At 35.1% G+C, this 19,802-nt stretch overlaps 1 protein-coding gene across 3 annotated transcripts in view; it reads right to left on the reverse strand.

Annotated features, from left to right (window-relative positions):
• Nucleotides 1–856: 856 nt before the first annotated feature.
• GLRA3 (glycine receptor alpha 3) overlaps nt 857–19,802 on the reverse strand; it is an 89,754-nt gene continuing 70,808 nt past the window's right edge. For 2 of the 3 annotated variants that reach the window (XM_010401456.3, XM_010401455.3), the window contains exons 7-10: nt 16,095–16,309; nt 14,939–15,085; nt 9,736–9,855; nt 857–6,046 (exon numbers count right to left, since the gene is read on the reverse strand). In XM_010401456.3, the coding sequence (XP_010399758.2) occupies nt 5,777–6,046; nt 9,736–9,855; nt 14,939–15,085; nt 16,095–16,309 (752 nt within the window). In that variant the 3' untranslated portion in view covers nt 857–5,776. The remainder of the gene's footprint in view (nt 6,047–9,735; nt 9,856–14,938; nt 15,086–16,094; nt 16,310–19,802) is intronic. The other variant, XM_010401457.3, reaches the window with a different exon arrangement.

The raw sequence follows: 19,802 nt of genomic DNA on the forward strand, positions 1-19,802 counted from the left end.
TATTAGGGAAGACAATACAGTATAGATCTGCTGGAGGAACAGCTGTCACAAATAGCAAAGATCTGAGAGTTCTGCAGGCTCTGTGAAGGCTCACTCAAGATTTCTGCTAAGGCTTCTCTGGTGCTCTTGTTTCATCTGACTGTTCCTTTGAGAAATTTCCATTTTATAAAGCTCCAAGCTACAGGTTTGCTGAACTGAATTACTTGCAACTGATAATGGAAATACTTCATTTGTGATTATGTCAAAATTGTTGTTTTGGGTCCCATCTACGTGATAAGCAAACTGGGAGGAGTGAACTGATGTTGCCTTTTGTCACATGTGGGCAGGGAGTGACAAAGCGCTGTGCTGTCTCCTACAGATATGGCTGTTACTGAGATGTCCATTCTCTGTGCTCTTTATAGGAGCATTAACACTGCTGTAACCAGATTAGAAGAACTCAGACTGCTCTCAAATGTCTTCTTATCTGCCAACTTCAAGCGTTTTCTATCAAGGAGTACAAAGGAGGTGCTCAGAGATCTACAGAATTTTCATAAGGCTATTTTGCTGCAAGTGAAACTCTTTGCCTTTTTGATAAGATCAGCAGGACTATTTTGGAGTGGCTGTACTTATTTCAATAGGAATTTATCAGGATAACTTTCCCTGAGTTTTCAGAACAAGGTTTTTTTTTTGGAGCTAGAACCCATATAACAATCAAAGACACTCTATTCCTTCTCTCTCTTGCTTTCACTCCTGAAATACTTAATAGTAGTGCACAGTAACTACTCTTGAGGTTTTCATCCTTCTTTCCCATGGTGTTGATAGTTCCTTTTTTGACTTTAAATTCATTGCCTTAAATATCATAAAAATAATTCCACAGTTTCTGAAAAAAGATAAGTTTATTTTTCTTTGAACAAAATATCTACAATGACATGGGTGACACCATAAATTTCACATTTTTAACTCTTCTGACTGCAGAGAATGTCAGTTTAAGTGCAATATGATACTGTAATACAATGAAAAGGAATCTAATCAAATCCATGCACAACACATTTATAGATTTCTACGTAAAAAGGAAGTACTTTGAGATGAAATTGCTGTCAGAGAGAACTCACAGGAGAATATTTTGAAAACTCACAGACAAATTATTAATACACTACCATATCACTTTTTTTCTGTTTTTCTTGCTGTAGCCTTTAAAAAGCCAGGATCACTAACACACAAAATACTCTATACTATGTTAAACCTTTATGTCAAAAGCTTATGGCGCAATTTCTTCTTATACAGCTCACAATTCCACATTCATGGAAAACCAGTAGCTACTTTAGTCCATTTCATCTGTTAGTATCACTCTGTCATACATTAAAATACAAACATAAGAAATGTTTCTTGCATATTTCACAAAGATGAAAGTGAAGAAGTGCAGTAATATTCGAGAATGTCAAGAAGACAGGATGAGCCAACACTTTTTCTGGCATTAATCCACTGCTTCTAGCAATCTAACCTGCTTCCACAAGCCTTCCAAACTGATAGTACTTCAGTAATTACTGGAGGTGATTGTTGCCTGAAGACACGTTTTCTGAAACCACTCCAAAACAGAACACCCGTTTTATTACTAACAAGTAGTCTGGTTTGAGATTTATATTATTCTTAGTTGTCTCAAAAAGGAAAAAAGCTGTGAAATCTGATATAGTACTCATCTAACCATATGATTGTACAGTAAGATGTGGATAAAGTTATTTTACTACCTCACAGGGGTACTGTATGTGTTACTAGCTCCTTCAGCAATTTCACATTTTAAAACCAAATTATATTGTGTTGGATTAGATTAATTCCCATTATAGCTCAAACAAGAGAAGAAGTTGCACAAAAAGTGTATCTTTTGCAACCAACCATGTCAGCTTGGGCTGGGAATGGTATAAATAAATTAATTTCCTTCTACTATATAATTATTGCTGAAAATAATACTTTTTTTTTCTAAGGTTAAGGAAGACTTTTTATCTTTCCCTACTGTTAAAAAATATAAGGTTTTGTAGAGTTTATTATATTCTATCTTTATCTACATTATCATTCTACAGACCTGTAAAGGACTATACACAAAATGGAAGCAATACCTCACTCCTTAAATGTAAAGTGCACATTTAATCAACTAGATTATTTCTGTCTAGTGACAGAACCATCTCTCACACGTCACAAATGATCCTTTATAAAGCAGATTTTGGAATGAACTATAAGAAAAGGAATCCAAAGAAAACTAATGTATGATAGAGCTGAAAAAATAATTAAATTTTAAGTAAATGCTCTGTTTTTCCTGAATTATACTAACCTGTTTAAATAATACTGCTTGCTGTAAAAACTCCTTGAAAGTAAAATGTACTTTATGTGTTAAAATAGCTAAGTAGTAAAATCCTAGTATTCCTTATTTCCTTTAATCTTCAAGTCTCCCATGGTCTATCAGCATTATAGAGAAAAAAACCATCCCTCTAACCATGGAAGCCTATTGTGCTGATATTTGAATATAGTTTTAAAAATAAAATGCATTTTGCTCTTTGGAATTTAAGCAGGAGTTTGGTATGGTAGTAGTTGAGTATTTCTACTGCACCTCTAAGAGGCTTTTCTTCTCCTCTCTCAAGGTACTGAAGTTTTTTGCCTTATGAGGGGTGACATGGATTCGGCCACACCTCTCTTTAGTGCAGAATGAAAAGACAGTCATGTGAGAGGTTCCAGGCACTGCTTTGGGGTTTCTCTCTCCCTATGGCCCCTGTTCTGCTATGCCCAGCCCAGACTTTTCATCCTGTATCTTCCTGTTCTGCTTCTCTTTCCACCAAGAAAAGAGGATGGTGGGGAAGTCAATCTGCACAGGTAGAAACTACTGTCACAAAACAATATAAACTTTGCAGCAGATGATATAAACTGTTTCCCCCTGTAGCTACTGCTTCCACCTGAACCAGTGCACCTATGGAGACACTGAGAGATTGGGAAAAATTCTAAGAGTGCCTCATCCTTTCTTTTCCCCTTAATGGTGACTGTGTCAGCTCCTCAGTAGCTGTTTTACTGGGATATTCTCCCAGATCCTACTGTGTCTCCCTCTGTTCTCATTGTGTTACAATGTCCTTCTAGTGCCAGTATTTAATTTTTGATGTATAGGGCTGGTCTACAGAAATCACAAAAACATGACCTGAGAAGTACAGGGTCTGCACCTACGGTGAATGATGACTTGGGACAAAGCTGCATTAGCCTGTCACACGGGGTTTGTGCTTATGACAAGCCTTCTGGTGTGGCTTTGCCAAGGACTTGTCCTCTGCAGAGCCCAGGTCCAGTGACAGTGAAGTGAGGTAGCTAACTTCTTCTGCCTAATGAATGGGGTCTTTTTTATATGCAGGAGAAACCCTGCTAGATACCATTTGCCTCAAGCATTATTTCCTTGATTTTTTTCTGCATTTCCACTGCCTCTTTCCTGGAAGTGTAGCATAAATACTGCAGTCTGATAAATACTGTGGAGTACCTTTCAATTCTTGTATCTTAACATCATTTCCTGCTGCTTCACTATACAAAGTGCAAAAAAATCATCTCTTACACTTAATCTTAGCTGGTGTTGGTAACTGTTGATTCCAGCTTTGCTGGCAGTTTTGGACTATTCCCAATGTCAGTGGTGAATAGCAGGCATTTTTGCCTTGAAGCTTCTTATCATCTTAAATGACATTTTTCTCTTTCTCTACTATGTGACTTTATATTAAGTAATTTAGGAATAATCTAAATGAACTTAACTTTAAAGTTCTGATTTCTTTTGAAAGACACATTATTAGTGGACTACAGAGGCTTCTGGCCTTGGCAAATGTTTTGGTTCCATTAAAAAAGTCCCCAAAACCATCAGCTCCAGGGAGATCTTGGTTCCATTGTATCAAAACAGAATCACATGCCAAATGTTATATGCATTTGAAAACAGCCCTTAAACTAAGTACAGTTGATTTTGCTGATAACAGAAACAAGGTAACATCTCTTTCCATACAATAAAACTAACCCTAACTTTGAGAGAGAGCAGACATGGTATCAGAAAAAAAAGCCAAAGAGTGAATTGATTTTAGATATAAATGAAGAAAAACTAGAAAAGAATAATAGTTTTAAAAGGAAGGTGGATTATACATGTTCCTTCTGATGCAGTTTAACAAAATGTGAGAGCTACTATTAGAGAAACTCTCTAACTAATCCTTGGAGGAAAACAATAACAAATGAAACCAAACCCAAGGTTGCTATGTTACAATCCCTAATGCAGAGTTCCACTGCTTCTGTTACTTCATATGCACCATGCCCTTGGCAGTGCACCAGATGTTTGCCTCCAGCTGATTCTGCTTTTCTACACACATTCTGATCACCAACAAAGCACACATTTTAAACATGTTCAAAATAAAAATATTTTGCAATGAGAATCGGCCTCACCTACTGGGCTTAGAGTATCTAATAATTCTAAATGCTATATTTCCACATCTTACCAAGGTTTTGTTTTGCCAAGAGATTGACAAAATTAATTACTCTTGCCTAGACACTAAGCCATAAATGTGATCCATGGTGTTACAATTTTAAGAAGTAACTACTATGACTTATTTAAACTTAAACAGGGAAGATCTTTCTAAGAGTTTTAATAGTTGTTCTGCTATTTATTAATGTGAAATACGGTAAATGTAAAGGACCATCCAGGTATTTTTTTATGTTTTAGAACAGCTGCATGTTTTTCCGAAGTTGTAAAGTGCTTCTTAACCAGTATCTAAGTCATATTAATAAACTTCAAAGAACGAGTCAGAAAATTTGACACATTCATAAATTAAACTTCCTGTAATTATGTAATATATAGGAGATGAATGTGCATAAACATAACTGTATTCATCCTCCAAATGCTTCAGTGAAGCAGTTGACTCTTTGCTTTCAGTTTTGGTCCAAGATCTCTTTGCATTGAATCAAAATGAAGCATTGCAAAATTTTGATGTAATTTGTCTATTTCACAAGCTGTATGAGTTTTATGAATTGAGAAAGAAACCACTTAAAAATATAAAAAATATTAAAAAAAATGTTTAAATTATCAATGTATAAGTAATTAAATGAAAAAAAATCCTTTACAGGAATTAATATTTTACAAATTTTAATGTATTTATCATATGATATGAAGACTGTTAGGCTGTTTACTTTGTGCTGTCTGAGATTATTTCAACATACACCCTCCAGGGGAACAGTAATTTAAAGTACATTGAATAAATTATATGACTTAAATGTGTTAAATATGTTCATTGCAAAACCACCAGTACTGTCCTTAAGACTAGATCAAGTCATTTAAACTGTTTTGTCCAATCAGAAATTTCTCATTATATTGTAAAATTAAAATAAAGCTTACAAACACTAATCTGTTCTGTAATACTGTGGGATTTACCTAGGGTATCCTGGAAACATTTTTAAAATTAAAAATACACCAGAATTTAAAAAATTTAAGGACCATCAAAGAATACTGTACATTTATACCACTATGTAACAGTATGTATAAATACTTGGCAGTAAAGCTTCAGTAGAGAGTGATTTTCAATGAAAAAGTTATTAATATTTAGTTTGACAAGGAAAGTTTGTAATAGCAGATGTATCTTCTCTGGGTGTCATTCTTCCATCCCACTGTAGCTGGTCATTGCAGGCTGTGCAGGATCCTTTTTCTCCCCCTCATTTTAACTCTTCTGATCACTCCTCTGATGTGCATTTCTAACAAGAAGCCTCCTGTTGAGTGTGACAGCCAGATCTTTATGTACTGCAAGCCTTAATCTTGTTATTGGTGAATGTCCTCATGCCTGATGATTTTGTAGATTACCCAATAAAAAATGTTGAAAATCAGAAAGGCTAATGGGAAACAAGCTCTGGATATTGTGTCTATCTTCTTGGCCCGGTCAATGAATACCTTTCTCATCTCATCAGGGCTTTTTGGTACAGCTTGAACAGGATTATTTGGCCCCTTTTGTGTCATTCCGTCTTTTGCTGGCACACATGGGCCCACTCCATATGCTGTAATGCTAAACTGACTATCACGTGTATCATCATCCTGTTGGGGAAAAAAAAAGAAAAGAAAGAAGAGCAAGAAGGTTTTTTTTAAATTATTATTTACAGAAACCTTACCTGCTTCTAAATAGCAGTTGCACCATTACCTCATCGACTTCTTGAATCCACAGCTTATCTTAACCTGTTGAAATTTCATCCCTATCAGAGTCTGTTAAAAATATTGCTGGATCCTTAACAGGCACAGAATTTTCTATTTGTTTATAGAGTCTGTAATCCATTTAGTGAAATGAGAAAGCTTAGTAAACTAGTGGTAATTGGGCACACAATTCACTTTAAGTTTCTCCATTTACAGTAAATATGTGAAGTCTTCAAATGGACAAACTTCACACTGGTCTTTTAGAAAACAGCTATTAAGTCTGTAGATTGCCTTACAACCTAGGATCCTGGCCTCTGGAGATACTCCTCATAAAATCACTAATGACATGCACATTAATTATATTTGTGAGAATTCTGCCTATCTGGCCACTGTATAATTAATCAATCTTATCTACATGTCTAATATCTGCTGTTCCCTGTGAATACATCAGATAAAGAGAATAGTACATAAAATGTCTTCGTTTAAAATAAACGGAAGCTAAAGCCCTGATTTTTCTTCTGACTTATTCTTCTGTCAGTTCAGGGCAAAACTGGCAAAGACATTCAGGATTAAGGAACTATAAAAGAAAGTGATTCTTAATCACATGGCACAGAAACAGAAGTGAATATTCTGAAGATATACATATTTTCGTAACATACAAATAAACAATGATGCTTGTGTCTGGAGACATGTTTTTTACTCCTCTTTACCTGGTTATAGGTATCCTCAAGTAATTAAAAAGGCACCTATGCAGACAAATAAATGATACATAATCTGTGAAGTCAGGACTAAATTTGCTTCTGAAATATATTCCAGCGTACTCCTTCATTATGTAGGTTACCCAAGAATAGTCATGTGATTTTGATGGCATTCACCATTTTTTCAATGCAAATTTTAGATTCAGGAATGTCTATTTTTCATGTCTAATTTAGCCTAGTTGCTTTAGGATTCTACACTTTCATGAAATTTAGAAATTACTATGTTAATTCTTAAGTATTTTGAAAAATAATTTCTGTAAGTATTATAAAAAGAGTTGAGCAGCTGTTAATTTTTTTTTTTTGGTAGGAGAATTTTTGATATTTTAAAACTCTTCCTAGTTTAAATTGAAGTAAAAAACTAAAAAAGATTTATTTGGCAAAGCAAGTCAAATAATTCTGTTTCAATTCAATAGTTTGAAGTATTTTTTTTTACTTTATCCTCTTACTTTATACAAATGCAATTTCTCAATAGCACAACTTAAATCCAAAGTTCCAAATTTTTCATTTTGAAAATGTCTGTGACATTTTGAAAATCTGAAAACATTTTTCAGTGAAGAATTAATTTTAAACATATTTAAAGCTTCCATCAAATAATTGCTAATTACTTTGTTTAAAAAAATTCCAACAAGTTTTATTATCAATATTGGTTGAATATGTTATCTACAAAAGAGTGCAGATAAATTACTAAGTTTGAAGTGAACGATTTGGCCATCAGCATGACCATCCAGCAGAGTTGTAATCATCATCCAGCTGAAATACTTCTTCATATACATAAATTGAATAAATATAGACACTGATATAGTTTACTGAAACTACTATATCTCAACTCTGTATTAGAATTTGCCTTTAAAAACTAAAAAGAAAGAAAAATTAATGTGAAAGAAAAGCAGGAAAAAATCACTGACTGACTTTACTATGGAAATGAAAAACAGAAATACAAAATGATAGGATCATTATTTGATGACGTGATAAAACAGAGATTTAATTACTGCAATAGTGTTCCTCTCCTGTCAGATAAGAATGGGAAATAATACCTTTAATGTAGTTGTATTCTAGACTAGTTGTAGTCTTGTGTTCCAGTTAAGAGAAGTATTAAGTCATAAATGCATGTACTGTGAGAATTTACCATAAACTTGCCATTTAAACACCTTCACATGTACATTTCAGGGTTTTGTCTTTCCATGTTTCTCCAGAAAATAATGCTTATGACTGCACAGGTTGAGAAAGATAATAAAATTTTCTTCTGAGTAGATTTCAGCTATGCAGGTTTTCAGGATCAGGCACTATATACTAAGACTTTATTGGCTCTATTTTAGGTTTACCTGAGTGGAATGGTCCCCTAGAAAGTTTTAAAGGTCAGGTCTCTCCTTATTTTTGTGCTTACAAACATCCTGTTTTTCATCTGCAAGCAGACTGCTTGGAAATGCTCTCTGTTGTTGAATTGATGTGAAGCTCCTTGCAGGCGTCCAGCATTTCTGCCCAGTGTCTGTTGGATGGTGTCTCCATGAGGGCAGGCAGGATGGCTGGAGCCAGCCAAGCCACACCATGGTGTTAGGGCTGGTGGATATGCAGGAAAGGGCATCTTCTGGAACATACCAAGAGCCTCCATAATTCTTTTCAGCAGCCACAGCTTGAATAATCAAAATGTGGTTCTGCAAGTTTTCCAGCAGATTCATAATGCAGAGAAATCACTAGGTTGGCCTCAGATTCATATCTGAGGGTGCTTGTGCACAGCAAGAAAGATGCAGTTACTGCTATTATCAATACTAGCTTTGAGTGCTTTTTTGAGGGCATTTATGTCAGTGAAACCCCTTTTGTTTTTTTCTATTGATTGACTTGGCTCTTTTTGACTAGAAATATGTCTCAGAATGCATGTGTCTGAGGCTACAGATGTAGAAATCCTCTAAAGGACAATGCCCTATATGACCCAGTTGACAGTATTTACTGTGGATCTTTCTGAAAAAGTCCTGCATATTGGCAGAATTAATAGAATTATTTTTTTAAAGTGATAAGTTTGTTTCTTTTGTGTACTTTTTAGTGTATCATCACTAAAGAAAAGAAAACTACTTCTTAAAAATTTTTCATAAAATATAAAAAATCTTATTATGAATGAACTTTAGTAAGAGTTTGATTTGATTTGAATGCACTTTTCACACATTCAGATTTAGAATTAACAGCTTGAAAGCTGTTCTGCATACAGTTACATTTAAATACTTTATAATTTCTATTAAAATACTATAATTAAGGAATGAATAAAATGTAGATAAAAGGTTTTATTTGAAAAGTTAGAATTCTTTAATGCTCTGAAGGAAATAATTTCAATACATTTATTTCTGTATCAGTGTTCTACAAAATACTTAGCTATAAATTAATAGAAAACTGTGAGTTTTGTGGTCTTGTGACAATGGTGTTTTCTGTCCATGTGCCTACATTGATCTTGAGAAATAACATGCATAAGGACTGAAAATAACTCCATAGCCGTTTGATTGTAAGGTGTGATAACAACTTGAAAACTTATTTGAAGCCTTGACTTTGGTAATTTGAACACTATCTTTTTTACTGTTCAGTTTTGAGAAGGAAAGCAGTAGTGAGTTGCTTTGCACTACAAACAGTGCAAGATTTTAGTACTATGTTTTAATCCAGATTTAAACATACCAAAAGGGATTATGAAATTAACAAAACGGTACCTTTACTAACATTTCACGTCATCACATACAGGTAGCAATGAAGGCATATGAAGTTCACATGGGAAGACGTTATTTCAGACAAAAGGACAGGGCCTCTGTTAATGGTTGGATATCACATTATGACAAATGGGACATCTTCTTCATAGTTTACCCTTAAATTTGTACTGTAGATTTGAGGCAAAGTCCCGTCTATACGTCCTGTACATCTCAAGCCATTGCTATGCTGTAATGATTCACTGATTTCTTTTCCATCAAGAACTCCCTCAAAATACTTTCATCAAAACGGATGGTTGACCAAAAAGAAAACAAAAGAAAAAAGGTGTGATTACCATTAAAGACAATCTAGTTTGCATGTCTATTTTCCTCACTAAAGATATGGTGATCTTTAGATTTTGAAAATAGAACTAAAAGACTGAATATCCCCAAAACCTAAATATATTAACAGCTAACCTAAAACCAAATTGTTGTTATTCAGTATATGTACCCAGTTAATATTATTCTCATGGAATGTAAATGCAACTAAGAAAAAGCACTGATTATAGGTGTGTTTCAGTATCCCTGTATGACTTCTAATTCTGCCATTTTTTTCCTTTTGTCTTTTAAGAAGGAAATGAATAATTAACACTCATTCTGAAGGAATGGTAACATCATATTTCTGAATAGTTCTTTTCACTGGCCAGGTTTCCTTTTTTGTCAAAGAACTGCGGCTCATATACTAAGTATCAAATGAAGTCTCAAATTGGGAACCAAAATTCCCCTGTTCTCAGGATTCATTATGCCACTTGTGTAATCATAAAGACATTAGACCCTTTAAAAAAACTCTCCTATACCTACTGTGATGCTTATTGGAAAACGATATTGAGTAGGTTGCACATTATGTTGCAACAACAGCTTTTATTTATAAATGAATTTATAAAACAATCCCAGGCACTTCAAAATTTTTGCTAGTTCTGCACAAACTGGGTTGGGCCTCTGAAAAGAAATTTTCCTTTCAGTAATTTGGAACCACTGGGTGAAGTCCGTACTTACAATCATAAAAATGGTGGCCAGAGGGTGCAGTTATACTTAAGAATTGCCTTTGATGCTGCTCTTAGTGTTTTCTGGGAAATGAGGCTGCAAATGAACTAGATGGTGTAAAAAGGGGCAGTGACTATAGGTGGAAAAAGCATAAAGAAAATGGCAGGGATAGATGAGCTTTGGATGCCAAAATGTCTTGTTGCAGCTCTGTACATAATTGCAATTTGTATAACCATAGAATTACCGCAGGGGTCTTATTCGAGTTCAAACATATGCTTCTTAAGAGAGAGGTTCCAGTTCCTCTGTGTTTTCAATCAACATTGAGAAGGTATAACCCCTAGTTTTAATCAATTTAAAAAATACTCCAACCTATGAAAACCTGCAAATTTGTTTGAGGATCTGTTTAGAAATAAAATGGAATTCAATGATTTGAACAAAGCATCTGAAAAATACAGAAGAGTCAGTAAGTACGACATTTAGCCAGAAATAAACTACTTTGCATTAGATGGCAAGCCAATGGCTCTGCAGTAGTTATGGGAAAAGACCCGGAAGATATGGAAGATCACAATCTTGATATGGGTCAATAACACAATGTTGTTTGAAAGGAAAATGGTAAACTGGTTTGGATAAACAAGTGTATTACTTGCATCATTTGATCCTTTGGCTGCTTTCAATTGTTACTGTGTAGGTTTCATGTTGTTCATGTTGCAAACACAGTTTTGAGGAATTATATGGGCTTATTAGGAGAATTTCCAGGGAAGGTGAATGAGAAAAAAGCAAAACACAACAAAATCCCCAAAGCCCGAAACAAACCAAATCCAAAAAACTTTATCCACTGGGAATGTTTATAGAAAAGACTGAATGGAAATGTGCAAATGGTGACATGAAGGAACAAAGTAGTCTGGTTTCTGTGTCCTTCTAGACAAGACATGACAGGACAGAAAACGCATTAGTAAAACAACCTTTTTAAACAATTGGAATAGATTTCAGGGGAGCTTGTGGAATTTTCATGACTGGGATGAATTAGGTATGAATGATCTTAAGTCAGGAAAATGGATCCATTTACCTCCCAAAGACACTGAAATTCAATCATAGGACTATTGCTTTGGTTACTTGGTAAAAGTAAATATTTCTTGCAACAGGCACATCTTTCTAATTACAAGGAAAATAGACTTTGGAAATCCTTCACCTGTCCTATTGCAATTACCTATTACTCATAAATGATGTCTCCTTTCAACAGATACCTGAAATGAAACATTTCCAAGCTGACCTATTTTTGCACTTTTGCAACACAGTCTAATCACTAGAAGTTTTGCTGTACCCTTGTAGATAAAATTCCAGTGGCAAAAAAATTCTGTATTCAACAATTAGAATTCACCTGCTAGAAAAACCTGATCTTAGTAAAACGTCCCAAGATGGTAAGCATACAGAATGAAAAAGTCTAATAAGTTATCCTATCTGCCTTATTTCTTTAATAGTTTTGGACATAAATACTGAAAAGAATACTGTTTTCTCTTTGCCAAAGAAGAAAATGTAATGTTCAAGGAAGCCCCTGAAGTTTATTTTAAATGCAGCCTTTTTACATAACTTCTTTTCACCTCTTGACTTTATGGTCAAATGAACATTTCTTAATAAATGGTAGTTTGAAAAGTCAGTGCAATCTGGTCCCTGACAGCCAGTGGCTGTTTGACCTAGTCCAAAGGAAAAACAAACATACAAAACTTTATAATCATGAGCTATAGTAACAGACTTTGAAAAAGACAAAAGAAGAAGGAAAACCAAGGTACTCTGAGTTATGATCCTAGGGCCTGCATTTCATGTTATAAATTGTGGTGAATAAATAGTAATATTTGTGGTAAGGAAGACTAGTTACTAACTGAAGTTTTTAATCTGTAAGACATCATTTATTATTTGTATAACAGTGGGTTTAGAATGTGATCCAAATTTCTTTCTGAGAGATAAAATCTCCATGCTGTAATGTTTCAAGTCCTGTATACTTGTTGGGCAAGGAAAGGTTTAATAAAACATTGAGAAAGAGAGAAGCAATTGGCTGACCTGTCCCTAGAGCTTGAGGTGTATTCTCAGAGGTTAACTCTGTCCAGGAGCTCTAGCTCTACATGGAATTGGAGTGAGTTAAAAAACATTTATTTAAATTAATCTTTTCTGAAAAACTACTAGTTTTCTAAAATCATAACCTTGCATAGGAACAAAGCATTTTTTTGTAAATTTAGACTGAGAAGCTTGCCTCATAATGAAACATATAGGTACAGGGAGGAAGGGAAAGCATATGCCCCTGAACATATCTAATACCCTCATCTGAAGTGTGTTATAAAGAAAAACATTGAAATGCATGTCTCCAGAATCAGAGCAGAATACTTGGTACTTTATTGTACGCTCTAAAGTCTCTAACTCTAATCCTTTAATTTTATGAGAATTTAGCAGGCAACCTACCTGAAGCTAAGGACTCTCTCATGAAGTGTAACATTAGAATAAGGACTTTTAAGTGTCAGTTCAAAAATACTATGATCCAGAAAAATAGTGTCTACGCAGTTAGTTATTCATGCACAAACTTTTTTTTCTTTAAAAGGTCTTCTCTTAGCAGTCCTTTTTATATTGTGGTTCCTTCCTCACATACCTCTAAGCTGAAATTTAATTGATTGTTATTGCTGAATGGGTGTCTGGTGAGTTTGAAGTCTTGCTAAGAGGGAGCTGAAAAGAGATTTGGTTTGATCCTGAGGAAGGAAGATACTACCTGCCAGTTCCTAATCCTGTGGTCATAATAATTGACCTGCATTTAAGAAAGATATCAATTAAATTGAACATGGTAAATTTGCTTGAGATCCAGAAGAAACAATAAGACATGGTGAGAAAGATGAATGGACTAAAAGTATAGTGACATAATATATCACTTACCACAGCTGTTTGTATTTGATACATGATTCAGCTGTTGTGACTTACCTACACTCTGTCCAGTAATCCATGTCTGCCTCACCCCATTCTTCCCATTCCAAACCTTTAAGCAGCTTTCAGAGAGCTGCCATATTTCAAGAACAAACACCTTGTTACAAAACTGCTGTTTTTGCTGCTACTGTCAGCCGGAAGAAAGAAACACATTTTTCACAGGGTCAAATGTTGAATGCAGGTACTTGCAGTCGGAATCATCCTCTAGTCTACAGTGCCTGGGATTCTCTGTACAGCTGAAGCTGAAGAAGTCTGGGACTCAACGCAGAGGAACAGGCAGATGTATGACAATGTCATTTTCACCTGACTGTCTGGCCTGCCTTTTAACATGGAGTCTCAGCAACAGAGACTGCTTAGGTAGGCTTTACAGCAGTGCAGATTTTCAGCATCTTCTAAGTGAGAGGGAAACTTGTAAAATATGTTCTCCTGGTGATGTAAACAGTAGACTGAGGTAAGTCTTCAGGAATGAAAGATGATTGAACTGAGCCATGTTGCTATGGTCAGACTTTCATCCACTAGTAATATTCTAGATACTGACTGATAGTGACAGGCTCTGCATGATATCGGTGATGTATCATTTAGTATCATTTAATAAGTAGGCTGGAAACCTATTTACACTTTGTAAAATCTGAAGTAGGAGTTACATATTGTTGTAAGAAATTTTCCTTATTTGTTGATTTAACTACAGATTTCAGAGTTCAAACTTGTAGCCTTAGCTGTTTGGCTTTGCACACTGGCAGTGAGTTTGCACACTGTTTGGCTTTGCACACTGGTACTGGTAGTCTGGATAGCCCCAGCTATAATATAAATACTAATAACAATTACTAAAATTAAGTTTCTTACTAGTAATATGAACAAAATTAACAGGACAGAAAAAAATCCTGCAAACTTACCAGCCTTTTAAAGTAAAATGTTTGTCCTTCTACCAATAGTGTTATTTGAAAAAGCACTTTGTGTATTAAAAAATATTTGCATGAAACACAGATGTTAAGGCTTTGAATTGAGTATTAGAATGAAATTAGGAAACAAAATTTGTTGAATCTCAGTGTAGTAAAAACTGCTGCAAATACTAGTAACATTCATTCACTGAAGTATAATCTAACTCTTGTAACAGAGTGAAATTCATGCTTGTGCAGATGGCTCCCACATGGCCCATGCCTCATTTAAATCCCTCTTAATCCCTCTTTCGAGAATTCAAGTTGGATTTATTCAATTCATAGTCCTTGTAGTGACCCTCTGCCTATAGTGAATTTAGTGCTGTGCTGCCATTTTATTTATATTGCCACTTCAAGCTGTGGTATGTTTACCAAATTAACCCTGTATCCCTGCATAATTCAGTCAGACTCTTCCAAAGCTGTGAACACTGTTTCTTTTACCTTGCTCTTCTTCCTCTTGCGTCGGAATCTCAGAAGTTCTTTATGCTGCCTTGACACAAAGTTTACAGCTGCATACTCCAAAAGTGCAGAAAATACAAAGAGCAGACACACTGCCATCCAGATGTCAATGGCTTTGACATATGACACCTATGAGAGGAGACAGGAGAAGCCTGAGCATGTTAAAACCACAGATGCAAAGTTTAGTATTTCATGTCAGGACGAAGTGCATTACTGACACACCCCAAAAGTACTTTTATGGAACAAAACTTAGCATGAAAGTTAGGTTATAATAAGAACAACAATTCAACCTATAAATGTTAAATTTTTGTTTAAAAAATTTACGCTTTTACAGTATGTGTTTAAATCATTAAGAGTTCCTTATAGTGCACTGTTTATTACATCACAAACCAAATAATCCTCAAAAAACACAAGCTCTTCCTTCATTTGTTCCACTGAGATCTGGGAATGACACTAAGGAAGCAAAATATAGCTTGCAGTGGGACCAGCGGGAATTCCTGTATTAAAATGGATGTGGCCAAAAGTTCCTGGAATAAAAATTAGATAGAAGAGAGGAGATAGGTGTAGAGGTCTGATGTGTTCATTCTCTGCTAATAGAGGCACAGTAAATCAAATGTATAGTTTCAAATTAGTTCTGTATCTTTGACACAGTGAAGGTACTGTTTGGAGCTGTTAAGGTTCACATTTCTCTACATTTTAATGCAGGTGTGTTTGTAACTAGTGAGTTTATTAATAATTTAGGCACCTTTGAGAAAGGGATATAATTGAGAATTTATGGTTAGAATCTATGGCCTTTAGAATTTCAGTCATATCTGCTAGCATGTCATCAGATACTGGGATGTGAAAAAGGATGAGCCAGTCAATTGTTAAGGAGGGTATATGTAGTACTGAATACCATTGATTTCACTGCTTGTTAAGGTTTATGGAATTAACTAGATATGGGGCTGGCTAAATAGTTGAGAGAGGGAAGAATTAGAATATATTTGGCTGGAGAATCAAAAATCCTCTAAATATTTCAAAATTATTTATCTGTTTAGAAAATGATTGGATGCTAATAATTAAAACACAAGGTTGACTGAAATTGTTTGTCACATAACATTATGATTGATATAGTACAAACAAAGGAAATTTTGCCTACCTTTGGAAGAGATGCTCGTGAACCTGAGCTTTGTGTTGTCATGGTCAGTACAGTTGTTATGCCTAAAGCCACTCTGGCTGGAGCTGCATCCATATTGATCCAAAATGACACCCAGGAGAGAATCACGATCAAGAGGCTCGGTATGTACATCTGGATGAGATAGTAACCCATCTGCCTCTCAAGGTGAAATCGGACTTCAATACACGTAAACTTTCCTTTTTACAACAAAGAAGAAATATTCAAGAGAAATAGAATGTTTTTACTGTCAACATCTAGTGCACACTCCTAAAGAATGTATGCTATGTCAAATGTATGTGTTCCCAAGAAAAAGATTTATGTTTTGAATTCTCTACAGTGATTTTTAATAAACACAGTCCCCATCATAAAAAGACTATTTACTGGAAAGAAAAAGGGCAGAAAACCTGAAAAATTAAGAATCTGATAAGCTCTGAAATTCTTATTTTCTTACAAAAAACAAACCATAATTCATTATGACAATAGGAAATTTCCTCTGTGAGATCACATTTTTTGCCACTTATGATTTGGAAATGCTTCTGTGTACAAACAAAATGCTTGCTTCCCCAATGTATAATATCTCCTTTATGTTTTGGTTCAATTTTAAGCTTAATTTTATTTTTATTAAACTAAAAATTGGGAAAAACATAGTGAGATCAGTATGGGCATTAAATTATCAATAGGAGAGTCTGCTAAATCTCTCCCTGTGTCCCCATTCAAACTGTTCCAGCTCGTAAGTGAAATAACCAAGTTTCAAACACAGATTGAAGACTAAAAAGACCAGAGCTTAGGAAACTTTAGGAAGGTAATTAAATGACCTAGTTTTATCTAGGTACTGAACATAAAGCAGTTATTAAGTTACTTACTTAATCAAACCAGAACAACAACAAAAAATCTATTGTTAGCTCATATAAATTCCATAAACCCATAGTTTTATATTATTCAGATTGTTGTGGGGTTGGATTTTTTTTCCCACCCTGTAAACTGTAGATTATTTCGCAGATCTTGACCTGGCCTCATTAGATTTTCTAATTCTGCTCAATGGTCATATTAATCACATAAGAATGGTGCTGAAGGCAATGTTGTTACTGTGTGTGTACATATGAAACAGTTTCTCACATCAACAAATACACGTAACTCAGTTTTCTTCCTCATTTTGAGAGAAAATATTTCCTAATTCTAAATTTAGCAAGGAAGATTATACAGTTATTTATTTCTTAAGTGGTATGAAGCTCTTTGGTTATGTTTTCCACTAGGTTTTGATACCTATTTTCCTAATCAAGTTTTGCTTGCCAAAATGCCATTTTATACAAAATTTTTCCACATTAAAAAAAACCCAATAGCAACTAATAGCAATTTGATATTTATCAGATTTTAAAAATTATGTAATGGATTTATGAGTTTATCCTATACTAATATATTGTTTTATGCTGTGACAATAGTGCTAGGCATACAGAAATGAACTTCAGATAAAGTCAAACTGAAATATTTTTATTCTAGGGATATTAAGTGCTTCTGAACTTCATTATTTTCATAACATTTATTTTTACAGGCCACTAGTTTTTCTATGATGTCATAATGAATGTAATTTTATGATATTTTTATTCTGCTGAGGCAGTAAAAAAAATTTAGAAAGATGTTTGTTATGATGTTCAATTTTAAGGTTACATTCTGCATCGCAGGAGTTTTATATCTGCAAGCTCAATTATTAGTTCCATTCCTAATTGCCAGTGTTTTCTGAATCCTATCTACACTCCCAAAATCTGTGTCCCAGATCGTGGCTCAACCATCTGCTGTCCAAGCTTCAGGACTGATTTCTGCCTCGGTCACGGGATGAAATCCTGGTTTAAAAAAGTGAACGGGAATTTTGGTGTTTACTTCAGAAAGGGTCAGGATATTCCCCTACATTTCTCTTCCATGGTCTTCAAAAGGATACCTGTGCAATTTAGTCTTTCACTTAGCAATTCAGTACACCCCACATAATCAGAAGTTCTGCACTGACTGGCCTTTGTTGGAATCATATTCTTCAAACTGGTTCTTACTCTGAAGATTTCTATTTTTTTGTGACATTCATTCTGTTAATTCAGCTGCCTTGGACAGCAGCAGTCTCTGTCTCATACCTCACAGTAAATCCCGCTGGTAAGGAGTGACAGAAATGCATCAGCCCAATCTAGGTCTAAGCAAAGCCATTTTATTTGGCATCACATCAGTAAGAATTGTTCAGCATGAAACATTTTTTTCTTATAGGGTATTATATTCTCCTTTCAAAACAAATTAGGAAGGAAAACTAAGGAGCATCAGTTTGTAATATATGCATACGCATATATGAAGTGTCAATAAACATTAACTATTGTTCGTATGTTGGTTTTTTTCCATCCAGAGAAATGTGGGATAAAAGATTTGAGTTTCTTTCATGAGGACTCCGGTGGACTTGAACTATTACAGACCACTCAGCAAAAAAATTCTGTGGTCCTAAACAGTGAACAGTAAATAATATAGTAGCTTTGATATGGATTATTTTATGTGGTTGCAAATTTGACAGATCTAACTGAACTAAGCAGAAAGAGAAGAATGGTTGTGAGCAACAGAATCCTAGCAAAATTCTAAATGAAAGAAGTGCAAATGGAATATATCCTAACCACAGGGAAGGAGAGAAAAAAGCAGAGATAATGAAGAGGCCAGAACTAGGACTGAATGATGTGTCAGAAGAATTATACAGAACCTTTTTTTTGCTTGGTTCAGAAATTTTGCAAATATCTTTGGTCAAGGAAAAAAGAAAAGCTGAAAACCTATTACACCAGGGCCAAACAAAAAATTAAAAAAAAAAAAAAAAGAAAGTGGAATGTTTCTCAAAGTAGAAAAATGTCTTTGCTTAGCTCCACAACATGTGCCACTTAAGAGTCCTGCCTTTGTCTTAGACCCAGCAAGTTTACAGACTTGCCAGGTACATATCCAGTGCTTCCTAGACAAGACTACTGTGTTGCTCTCTTGCAGCACAGCACTGAAAAATTAATATGCAGCAGCTCCCCAGGAAGACGGGTGGCTACCCCGTTAGATACTCTTCTCTGCTGCTCCACTACTGAGTATTGGAGAAAGGCAGCAGATGGAGTGAGTCTCAGCACTGCAGTTGCAGCAGTTGCTGGTCTAAGTGTGAAAGAGTTGATGTCAGCTTTTGCCTTTCCTGACTGAAATCAGAACCACCTGCATAAACTTGGCTAATGAAGCTGAGTGGAAAAAGAAAACACTTTCACTAGCAGATGTGAGCTTCAGCAGCCAGCAGAAGCTGTGGCGTTGTTCCCCACCTGAAGCAGCATTCAGCTGTGGGCCTCCTTTCTCTTCCTGTATTCCATTTCAAATTCAAAGCCAGGTTAGCTGTGGTTTAATCTATTTGACTGGGTGCTTGAATGGATCAGAAGAGACATACCCACAAAGTTATCTCAGCTGGGGAATGAGATAGACAAGCAACTAAGAGCACTGCTCTAATAATTCATTTGCAGTATGTGAAAGGTAAACTCCAGTTCATTTTGATATGCCCTGTGAATGTCACAGAGAGTGCCTAGTAGGAAGATAGGAATCCCTTGAGGTATTGTGGTTTTGCTGAACTGTGCAACAAACTACCTGATGGTAGTTTCAGATTAAAGCTAAATATAAGTGTGCGCACAATCCATAAAGTGGATTTTTGTAATGCAAAAG

The sequence above is a fragment of the Corvus cornix genome, chromosome 4, assembly GCF_000738735.6.
Source record: "Corvus cornix cornix isolate S_Up_H32 chromosome 4, ASM73873v5, whole genome shotgun sequence".
Classification (NCBI taxonomy): Eukaryota; Metazoa; Chordata; class Aves; order Passeriformes; family Corvidae; genus Corvus; species Corvus cornix.